This window comes from Calliopsis andreniformis, chromosome 6 (genome assembly GCF_051401765.1).
Source record: "Calliopsis andreniformis isolate RMS-2024a chromosome 6, iyCalAndr_principal, whole genome shotgun sequence".
NCBI classification, from domain to species: Eukaryota; Metazoa; Arthropoda; class Insecta; order Hymenoptera; family Andrenidae; genus Calliopsis; species Calliopsis andreniformis.
Window position 1 is genome coordinate 7421570 of NC_135067.1, and position 12243 is coordinate 7433812.

Sequence of the window (12243 nt, forward strand, 5' to 3'; positions counted from 1 at the left end):
TTTTTCTTTCGATCAAATTATTTTGTCGACGCGAAAATTGGTCTCGGGGAGCGCCACTTTTGGAGATCGCTCAGTGGATCCCTTTCACTTCAGACGTGGCTTTTCCGTGAAATTCTTCGGTTTTTGCTGAGCTCCTCTGTCTTGCTGAAAGCGGTCTTCAAGAGTCACGCTCGCTTTTTAAGAATTTCACTATTTGTTCATTTTAGGCTTCGTTTGCATTATGATACACCGACTTCTGCAGCGTATGTGTATGAGAGTCGGAGAGTGAAATGGTTGATGAGCTTTTACCTGCCGGTAGAGACTGTCAAGGTGACGAGGAGAGATCCAGTTTTTTCATATCCTGACCTGCCTTAATTTATTATTCTTTTTTGTTCATAAGAGTTATATGTCGACAATAGTGTCTGCATAAGATTTTGGTATCTTTGTGCAGTATAATTATGAGAAAAATGCGACTAGGGTTAATGTAATTCTGATACTTGTGAACTATGTATCAGACAAAGTAAATGTACAGTAATTAAAACTGGTCCAGATTAATATCTTTGGAGCTAGTACTGCTATCTATCTTTTGAGTTATTCGTAAACTCACTTTCGACCTTAAACTGAATATATTTTGTTTAAGTAATTTTTCGGAATAATATATTGTTTGAAAATTGCTACTGATTATTGACTCTTACATATGATCAGATACATATTATGTAACAAATAAATATACTTGTTATTAAAAATTAATATAGTCAACATTACAAAATTAGTAAAAATAAAGAATAGGAAAGAAACCTATAATATTCAAGGTATTCACAAATTTTGTTACAATTGGACTATATTCAGAAAGTGAAGAAAATTAAATGCCAAATTAGTTATTTCCATTTTGTTTTGAGAAAGATTGATTTCCTCCAAAATTTGAAATATTATGTAGCAATAAGAAGAAAATGATATGAAAAGAGTTAAAATACATATTAATAAATAAAACACCTTGGTAAGATTTAAATTGGAAATTTATAGAGCGCGAAAATTGTCTACGCGTAAAAGAAAATTCACCTTGACTAGAAATTAATTGTAAGAAAAAATAATAAAATACGGTACCTACTATATAACTGAAATATGTCTATACATATAATGAAAGTATCAATTTTTTTATGTAATTCAACTACAGAAAAATCTACTAAGAAACATGAGTAATTTAAATCTTAAATCCTTGATATAACTCCCACCGTGCCTTATTTCTGCGATAAAACTATCAGATCATGAAGAATTCATACTTAATCTCTTGTATTTCAACAACAAACCATGATATGAATTAGGTTCTACATATTGAAACAAGCGTTATTACGCTTATTGTAAATTTTTCAAATTTTTGAGCACTTAATTTAAAGTCAAGTATTTTGAGTAAATAATTTTAAGTTACTAATTTATGTATCTTTCTTTAACTCAAATTAACTTGAACATAATCTAAGCAAAATTCATAAGGATTTAAGAATATATATTAAGAAGTAAAATTAATAGTCAATATCTTCTGAATATTTATTGCCAGAAAGGAATATTAGCGTAGTGAATAAGTTCGTCAAACTGGCAAAAGCTCGTTAAGAAGCGAGCTTTATGGCGAGGGAGGTCTGACGAGTAGCATTGAAAATATAGACTATTTCGCGAACAATTTAAGCGTCTGCTAACTTCTCTGAACGATTAGATTTGACTTTGACGCGAATCTGTCGAGTATATTAAGCATCGAATACCAGAGCAAAGAGAACAGGCCGAGTTGACTGGTTACAGCTTCCAGCTCGACGGGCAGACACGAACTTTCACCGCGTCGAATGTTGTCCCGTGCCCCGTGCGCGTTTCATCTCGCAGCGATACCATTTTACGTTTTCCCTTCTAATCGCGATATGATCAAACTAATTTCTTTCTCTCGTTGCTCAGGCTATGTTGCGTCGTTGTATGCACGCTCGCGGACGACGCATCTCCGAAGAAAGCGGTATCTCTCCAAGGTAAAATTTATCTTACTCTTATGTTTTATAATAATGTCCCACATTTGCATGATACAATAGAACCTCGATCATTGCTGAACTCTGTTAAGCCTCGTGCAGATTAGTCAAGTTACTTGAATTCAAGCCACCTGTATTCAAAAGTAGCTTGATATCAAGTTTACGTTCACACAAGCCAAGTTACACAAGTCATACTTCTGAGTTCACGTTATGTGTGTAGAAACTAATGGACCATATTAATCCTACTAAAAATTTAAGTGAGTAAAATTATTTATTCTAAATAATTATTAAAATTAGTAAAATTATTTATTCTAAAAAATTATTTATTCTAAATAATTTTAATTTTATTTATTCTAAATAATTTTAAGATATAATACACAATTTATTGATCTCAGAAGTGTGTGTCTATCAGTTTACACGGTCAATGCTAGTAGCGCATAGTGAGTTCATAGTAGTTAAATGTTGTAGAAATAATTTAATTCTAGTTTTGTGTTGGATCTAGTGTTGAGTTGGATAATTCGAGTTTTGTTATAATTCTATGGGCAAATCTACCACCGTCAGCGTTTAGTTATATTGAAATAAAAAAGGAAATCTATGTAATTTTTTACTCTTTTACATTGCTACAAAAATGGCTAAGTTCGATTCAGTTCTACTTATTACACAAAAATAAAATTCCTGCAAGATTTCTTATGTCAATGTCGTTGTTCATAATTTTCTTCCAACTTTGTCACATAGAAATGTTTTTTAAATGTTCTCCCATCTATCCCTAAAAATTGCATAATTACGATGTAAATGACATTGCACCTCCTCATCAAAACTTAGCACTTACTTAGAGAACACATTTACATTTTAAACACAACATTAACCATTCAAATAACAATTTATTGTATCACAGATAAAATTAGTAAAAGCTGCGAATTAACGAATTCTTTTAAAATATTACCATCCTATTAATCGAATAAACTTGAAGTCCTGTCATAATAAAATGAACTAATATAATTCTATAGAGTACGTGTTGTCTCACAAAGCGCCTGAAAGTATTGTAAGATCGTCGGATTATGTGGACGACGATGACGTCGTTGACGTGGAAAAGAAAGCGATCTCGAAGGATGGAAAGCACGCGAAAAAAGTTGTCCCACGTCTCGAAGTTGCTGATAAGAAACCGAGTAACCCTGACCCTGTCAGACGCTTCGATTTTGGCGACGAGGAGGAAGTGGACAGTTCCTCGAAACGACGAGTTCGTGTGGAGCTGGAAAACTTCGGGGACACTGGTGTCCTCCAGGAGGATGGAATTCGAAAGGTGGACGGGCACAGGTCGCGGTTAGAAGGTCAAAGAGACTCCGTGATTCCTGGAGTTCGTGTCAGGTAAGAGGATGCCTTCTTTTTAAGGAGTTATTAATAGAATATATAGAGTGATTCAAAATTAAGAGTAGCGAAGCATTATAATGCTTTATTCAAGAATTACTTCTTCTGAATTTATATATTTGGTAATTATCGTTAGAAATATAAATTTAATTTACTCTTTGAAAATTCGAAAATTATTTGCTATCTCGATGATGCAAATAATCTAAGTTTCATTTAAGCTTACAGTAGCAGGGTATTTGAAAGTTAAATGATATTTTGCAAGTTGACTCTATGATGTCACTTACTTAAATATTCAATTTATATCTTAGCGATGAATATCCAACTACAATGATGCCGGTATTGACGACGCCACGCGAAGCTCGTGGCTTTGACTTTGTTCCTGTGAACATAATACGAGACGATGGCAAGGAAACCTCTTTCCGTGATCGAAATTTCGGCGACTTCAGTGACGTCAGTTTAGTTCCCGCAGGCACTAATTCGCGAATCCAAGTAAGTTATTTTAGCTTTACCAAACATATAATAGCGGGAAATATCGTTAAATCAATTAGTAAAAACCATTAATAAAGATCGAATTTTAAAAAATTATCATATCTTCACAAAAATGTCAGTAATATTTTATATTAATATAGTCAGTAAAAACTGCTGATGATGAAATTCTTCTGATAAAGTAAGACAAAAATGAAGATAAATGAAACTGCGTTTGAGATTTCATTTCTGACTTATTAATTATTGAGAAAACGACTAAAGTACGCGTGAAATGTGTCTGATTTGGGATTTATTCTACTGATTCTTCTGTGTCTGTTCTGACCAGTGCACGTCCACTGTAAAATAACTTTCGAGTCAGACACATTTAAAGCGAATTTTAAACATTTTTGCAGCAATTAATTCCTCTGAAACGAAACACCAAATGCAATTTTATCATTCTCGATATTCTTTCCAATTTTGACATATGAAATCAGCCCTGAAAATATCTGACAGCTATTATTGAATATCCTGTATTTAGGTATAATAATGCATATAAATGTACTACGAATTATAAAAATAGTAGAGGTGTACAAAATTCCGAAAAAGTCAAGTAAGATCCTCCATTCTCGGGATGGGTCAGGAAGAAATCGGGTCGTGTTGCAACTCCCCAAGTATCTCGTGACTCAAGAAGTTCGAGATGCCCTAAACCCTAAAATAGGGTTCACATTTTAAGACGACTAATTTCAGATCAAATATACAATTTATATAAAATTCATATAAAATTCAGAAACAACTGAAAAATCGACAATCAGAAATAACAATCATATTAAAAAATAAAAGACAAAATTCAGGATCTTGAAATTTTCGAGAATCCCGACGCTCTCAAACCATGAGATACTTTCGAGATTCGAACCTGATCTCGAGAAAAATTCTCGACCCGACATTTTCGGACTTCCCCTACTCCTCTAACAGATAGTTATTACTATACATTGTTTCTAAGAGCTGTTTCACATTACAATATTTCCATCATTAACTCAGACCGATCAAGGATACCAAAAATTAGTATTGCGATTTTGTCTCTCATGAAAATCATCGTCTGATCGGTATCCATCATACGCGTATGCGATACAAATGTAGTGTGGAACAGCTCTAAAAGACAAACATGGAACCTTGGCGCTCCTCTAACATCGAAATTTGTGAATACTCGTGTAACAGGTAAAGAAAGGACCAAACGGGAAGGACTACGAATACGAGTATGTATATTATTACTATGACGAGGAGGATGAGAATAAGGCGGGTACAGCCGGCTCGGCCGTCACCAATGCTTACGACGTTCCTTCTAGAACGACGCCCGCGCCTAGGCGCGGCGGATCGTCCAGCAACAGAAGTAAATACACTAGCGTGGAAAGGAGCACCGTGGAGCCAGCTAGCAACGAGGTGATCCCGAACAGGAATGGGAACGGAAACAGAGGCAGGCAACTGGTTGAGGCTGAGGACGTTTCTGAGGAGAGGCTACCCGCCAACACTAGATTTCCACCGAGGTGAGTAACATATACAGTTCTTATTATTCTATAAGATGTAGGTATGCAAGGTTTCAATTGTTTAAAAGGTGGTACGCTGGTCCAAGTGTATCACAAAATGATGTGTGACAACATGTCCGATTTGCCTTCATTTTGTAGTATTAATACTCTAAAGTTCATATGGTTATACAGTGAATCAGTAGTCGGATAATTTTATGTAGGTACAATTTTAGGCGCTATTAGTGAGCAAGATTAGACTAGAAAGACACTAGTTTTATTGTAATCTTCTATGACTTAACTGAATCGGTGAGTTGAAGAACATTGCAAATCCAAAATTGGACACTTTTAAATAATCTTAAAATTAGAAAACAAGGGGACTTAATACACTCTAGTTCTGAGGTCCAGATACATGAAATGCAGGGAACTGTAAGTTGGGATCAAACATCTCAAAATATGGTTTTTGGAATTTTACTGTTCTTTAATTCACCCATTCAACTGTTATAAAGTTTTCAATATCTGTGATGTTTGCAAAGATAAACATAACTCATCTTTGCAACTGGTTGTTCAAAAATACTTAATGTATTCATCATAATCACAGATGCATTGTTTTTGAGAATCTTAACTCTGCTAAGCAGAATTTCATGAACCTCTAAAGGAACCAGGTTACCAGGTTAAAACAGAAAACAATCAGACATTATATCGTACAACATTTGGGTTTCATGTAGGTGGCTTTACCACATTTTAACCCCTCGAATAGTTATGTCATATCCATCCAGCCCAACTATTAAATCCATCTACTTATCCTTTGCTCCATCCTTTTTGTTCAAATTATCCTTATCGTTCGAATTAAATTTCTTATATAAGCAGATCGAGATCAAACCACAACACAGGGACTACTGAGCCATCACGAGCGCGTGGAAATCGTCCTAGACCGAGTCTGGATTTAGTAGATTCCAGCAGTTTCCGTACGCATCAAGAGGGCCCAGAGTTTCCTCAAGTGCTGCCCAAAGGGCCTGTTAGGTTTTTGGGAGTTACACCGAACGAGGAGAACGAAGATAAAGTAGCGAGCAGATCACGAAACAGGCCTCAAAAAGGACAGGAACCTGCTCCTGTTCAGGAAGATATCGATGATGTTCCTGTTCCCACGACCAGAAGGAGACCAATTACTACTGCTTCGCCTCAAGTAATTAAAAACTTTTCTTTTGAGACTATACATGTAATTTTCCTATCTATTATATCTGTGGTCGTATGTGTGTAATTAAAAACTACATAAGTCAAGCATGTATTTTAATTTTTGGGATATTGGTGTCCAAAGTTTTGAATCTCAATTGTATATTGTGAACTTACGATTAGTATATGTTCTTGTTTTAAGGAAAACGTTCATTTAATTCAATCCTCTTTTGTCGAAAATAGGTAGTCTGTCTTGTACATATCAATTAAGATAGAAATTCAAACTTTTTGGAAATGTAATCTATATTGTTCTGATAGACAGTCTTGCCATATGTCTTCTGTTAATTTTATGGCTATGAAGCAAAACAGTATAAATTACATTTCCAATAAATTTCAGTTTATACCTTACAAGATAGAATTTATATTTTTAACGAAATACAATTGCATCAAACAAAATGTACTCTCAAAATCCAAGAATATAATAAGATAGAAGTTTATAATCCGTACAAAATAGAAGATCGTCAATATCTTGAAAATAAAAGTAAAGTGACTGGTGCTATTTTACTTTGTAACCATAGAACCTTCGTTTTCTAGGCCGAAACCGAGTTATCTAGAGAAGATAAGACAGAAGACGACGAATCTAAAGAAACGTCTTTCTCTCTGTCAAATAAGAGTAAAGAAAAAGAAACTTCCTCGGAGAAACAAGAATCAGAAGAGCAGGACAGTTCTTCCATTTCTCCAAGCACCATTGCAACCGCCACTGAAAGCCCAACTACTGAATATCCCTCGGCAATGGATAAGGTCGCCCTAGATCTTTACGCTTTCGTGCAACAAGGACAGAACAGTTTGGCGGACACGTCTTCCAGTAGCGAAGCTACTGACACCTCTGACGGAACTACCGCCTCATTGTCAGATAACGAGTCTACTACAGAACTCGGAAGTGTTACGGAATTATCAGCAACTACAGTGACCCTCGAACCCACTACGACGACTACCACAACAGAACCGTCTACTACAACTACGACCACTACTACTACTACCACCACCACCACGACTACAACAGAACCGCCAACTACAACTCCTCAAGCGGTTGCTGGAAGAGGAAAGTTCCGCAGGCCTGGCATTGGTGGACCCGCGATTTCTCGAAATCGGTAAGAGTTGATTATGTTTCTAATTGTAAGATAAAATGTCCCAAATGGTATTTTGGTAAAATAGATGAATTTATGTTTCATTCAAGATCTGGAAAATAGGATTATAGGACTTCCTGGGAAAAGAGAGTAGCAGAAGTTTCTTCCTTTCAGAATAGGAATATGAGACGCGAGTCCAATAATACAGAATTAATTTTCAAATATTCAAGTTACAGTAATTATGAGATACAAATGAAAACATGTGACCTAATTCGCGTACGATGTCCAGTTGTAGCTACATTAAGTAAAAAGCTTCTCTCACCAGAAACCCCTTCTCTCATACAATATCCAAATTTCTCCGCAAATTAAACAATTATCCTCATTTAGATTTAAGTCAAACGGTGGTGGTAGCACAACAACCACCGAAGCATCCTCAGAAGCAACGCAGCGTACTAGAAGTCGTTTTGGCAATGGCTCTTCCAATGGCAGTGGTTTCAAGAGACCTCGACCTGGCCAGAAGCAGCAGCCTGTCGAAGAAGACGCGGTTCAGAAGGAGAGCTCGAGCTCCGTTCACGCAGAGCGACCTACTCCAGGCACTCGTGGAAGGTTCCGTGGATCTGGAACAACGAGGTCGACCGTTTCGACGACGACGTCTGCTCCGTCGAACGGTGGATCAACCGCGTCCACAGGAGTTTCCAGACCCACGTTTAATAAACTGAACATCAACAGACGACGTGGAAGGCCAACTGCCTCAGCACCGAACAGCAGCGAAGAGAGCCAAGAACCTAGTCGGCCAGAGGCGGGCAAAGACTCTGCGACTTCAACCGCGCAAGAGACTGCCACAGTCGCCTCTAAGTCGACTGCTCGTCCCAGACTCACTCCTGCGGGAAGCAGGCCTGTTATCAAACCTGGAGGAGTTCGGGTGAATCTGAGACAGAAACCAGGTCAAACGACGACGAGCACTACCACACTTGCTCCTGTGGATAACCCCGAGGAACCATCTATCGAGGAGCCAGCAGGGGAGGGAACCGAGGAAGAAACTCATGAGGTGAGTGTGATGCAATGATTAATTTTAAATACTTTGTAATGTGAGTTTGGTAAGGCCTGAATAAGATGCCATACTGATTCACGTGGAACATAATTCAATGTGAATAGTAGCTGCTTGTATAAAGAAATCTAAGTTTGTATCTTTAACAGGATTAAGAAGAAAATTTACAACTTTTTAGCTTGTGAAACTTTACGAGTTACCTATAGATTCTTTTTTAACAATTAAAAATTGAGTTAGTACAAATTCTGTGACTCCCCACCTCAACAGTTGAGGATTAACCCTAAATGGGTGTGATATTAATATTGCAATGGAAGTAAAAGTAGAGTTTCTATGATCTCACTGTAAAAAGTAATTTTAATTTGGTAATTTCAAGAAATTGTTTCTCATACTACTTTTAGTTTAATTGTTCTCTAACTAATAAATAAAATAACAAATTTCATTAATTTGTAATTATAACAAATTTCAATTTCAAAATAACGATTTCACCATACTAGCTAAGAATTAAGACCTTCTAGCCTATTACAGGCTATTATTGTTTGTGTAGCTTTCTAGATTCCTGTTTTTCTTTGCCTTTATCATATTTTGTTGAGTTCCTCAAGCAGAAAATTGCTAAGTTTTTAGAGCCAGATTGATAGATCTAATTGTGAGATTGATTGCGCTAAGTATACTTGAATTATCGTTTATGAGTTTATGTATTATATGTATGTAGATAGTATAAATGACCTGTTGATATTACCTACTGAAATGATTCTATATATCTACATAGAGTTCCCAAGTTTCATTATACTAGAGTCCACAATTTTATTAACAACTGTGTATAAACTGAAGAGCTCAGTAGAAAACTGATACAAATGTTTATCAACAATACTATCCCATGCTTTAACATTCGGAAACATAGATATCTGTATTAAAATTTAATTTCTCCTGCAGTTTCTAAAATTAAAGATTACTTGACTTATACCAGAGGTCCCCCCAGTCTCTAAATTATTAATCATAAATGATGATTCAAGTGAACTTAACGTAATCAACGTTGGACACATAAAATTGTCTATAAAAATCATACTCAACATGTAAATAAAACCTGAAATGAAGCAACGCTTTAAATGTTAACACTCTAAAGGAACATCTTTCCAACAAAGCCTCACATTTGAAACCGATTTTAAAATTCCATCGAGCACTCGCGCAACAAACACAATTCAAGTCCAGTCGTTCGTCAAAGTTCCCTCCGGGATTCGCTTTCACCGAATGGCCTTTCGCAAAATGTCACGAGCCGGCATACCTGACCGCTTTTCGTATTTCAAGTCACGAGTCACGAATGAGCAACCGGCAATCCTATCTCATTTTTCTCATTACTATCCCAATAAACAATCCGAAATTTAACAGGATATTCATCATTATTTCTCCATCCAGGCACCCGCGGAGACCAGTCCTCCGCCATCGACTCGCTCGACCACGGTGAACCCTCTCAACAAATTGCGCAACCGAAACAAGCTACAGGTTCACCCTAAGACCACCACCAGGTCGCCCGTGCCTTTAGTATCTAGAAGATCGCCCCTTCTGCCACGCCGCAAAGTGACAGAGGCGCCCACGCCGCAGACCAGTCAAGAAGAAACGTCGGAGGAACCAGTAACATCTAGTGAAACCGAGTCAACCGAGGCGACATCCGCGGAGACCAGCACAGCCGCCAGCACGAAACACGAGGAAACCAGAGGACTGAGCGGGCTCCTGGCGCCCAGGCGCCGACTAACGCCCCGACGACCTGGCCAAATTATTTCTCGGGAATAAACGAGAGACTGCTCGCTGAGATGCGGCCTCGGTGCTCGAGGATGACTAAAGCTCCCATCTACCGGGCGATATTGCGAAAACCGAACCGATCGACGATTTAACACGGCAAACGAGAGAATGGGAATCGGAGATAGACAATCGAAACGGGGCATCCATAGCTCCAAGTGACGATGTAACGCCTTCTCGATTAAACGCCGTATCGTGATAAATGCTCGACGAGGTTGAGTTTGGAAAAAGTCGTCCGCCGTGAACTCGAGCTGGCTAGCTAATATAAGTACATTTCCTCTTGAAATTGTTCCGAGTACTAAATTGAGATTTGAGGATCTATCCCGATGCAGTGGCGGTGGTTTTTTGGGAGGAACTCGTTTGCTAGTATTGTTATAGATACAACGAGGTCAAAGGGTCGAAGGTACGTTCGGTGACCCTCGGAATAGAATACTTGTGCCGTTGTTTGGTTTATAACTGGCGAATAGCTGACGCGTAATTGAGATAGTTGAGATCGTACCGTGTTACATTTTTCGAGAATTTTTATGAGACGTCCGCGATAAATGCAATTGGAAACAATCGTGCGGTTCTGTGTTCTGACACTTAATAGATAAGCAACGAGCACGAAAGGTTGTCGCGCTATGCCATTGCTGAAGCGATCCCTGTTGATGAGTTTCCCTCCTTAAGTACGTACCCTTAGAACCAAGTACTTCGATGCGTGTCGTATCGTACTATAATATTTTTGTAATTACAATGTTCCACGATACGCTGTAAATATAATATCGCAATTAAACGTATGTGAATTTAATTACATTGTCCATTCATTTTGGCGAGTCCTTACTTATTTAGACTGTAGAGAATAAATAATAAAAAATTGTGTTGAAGAGTTGAATGCAGCCCATTACAACACGTTCAGAACACCTGACGTTAGAGAGTTCACTATTTATGTATGAATATCCATACAGCAGCCTTTAGTGGGTTAACAATAATGAAACATAGGTGAAACCTGCTACCCAATGTATGTATTCTTTTGCTTATAGAGAGAATTTGTATTAGATTATTCTATAAGTCTGTTTCGTAACATGCACTTGTGATGTAGTAAGAAAACGAAAAAACGTATAGGACAACAACTTAAAAAAACTTTTTATCAATTTTATATCACACCATATATGTGTATTACGAGAAAATTTTGGATTGAATATCTACCTGTAGCATCTTCGTTCGCCTTCCTTTCAAATGTAAAATTTTATTTTTATATAAAATACATACTTGCAGAACGATTAACTATCAATCGTTATGCAAACATGCAGTTCTTCAGAAAACTTATTTCTTAAATAGGTATCTACGCGGAAAAAGCTAACATCTAGGATGTCTTAATCGGGATAACTTAAACTAATTAAGCTAATCTACTTAACTTAGAATAGAGTAACCTAATTAAATAACGTTAGATTCATTTAATTAGGTTGATTAAGCTAATTAGACATAAGTAATTTAACTCTGTATGGGACAGTTGTATAAATACATTCCGATCAAAGATAAGCACATACATGTATATTATATTCACTACTACTATTATTGCTATTATTATCTATTGATTCTCAATTCACTGCGTTATCGCTTTGGAAAGAAGAGCATAAAACAATTAATTTTTAAGCTCTCAATTGTTTCTTAATAGCATGTGACCTGCTTAGATGACAAATTAATCAAATCCATCAAGCAAGCAGCAAAAAACAATGACAATAAATAAATAAACAAAGTGATATAGCATTGCGAAATATTCAAAACACAATCAGTTTTGT

General features: G+C 36.9%; 1 protein-coding gene across 1 annotated transcript; it reads left to right on the plus strand.

Annotated features, from left to right (window-relative positions):
• Positions 1-269: 269 nt before the first annotated feature.
• Positions 270-11911, plus strand: LOC143180053 (uncharacterized). The gene is made up of 8 exons (XM_076379579.1): positions 270-309; positions 2987-3344; positions 3653-3833; positions 5025-5350; positions 6197-6512; positions 7094-7650; positions 8014-8674; positions 10085-11911. The coding sequence occupies exons 1-8, from the start codon at positions 270-272 to the stop codon at positions 10457-10459; spliced, it is 2814 nt and encodes a 937-aa protein (XP_076235694.1). The 3' UTR covers positions 10460-11911.
• Positions 11912-12243: the final 332 nt, after the last annotated feature.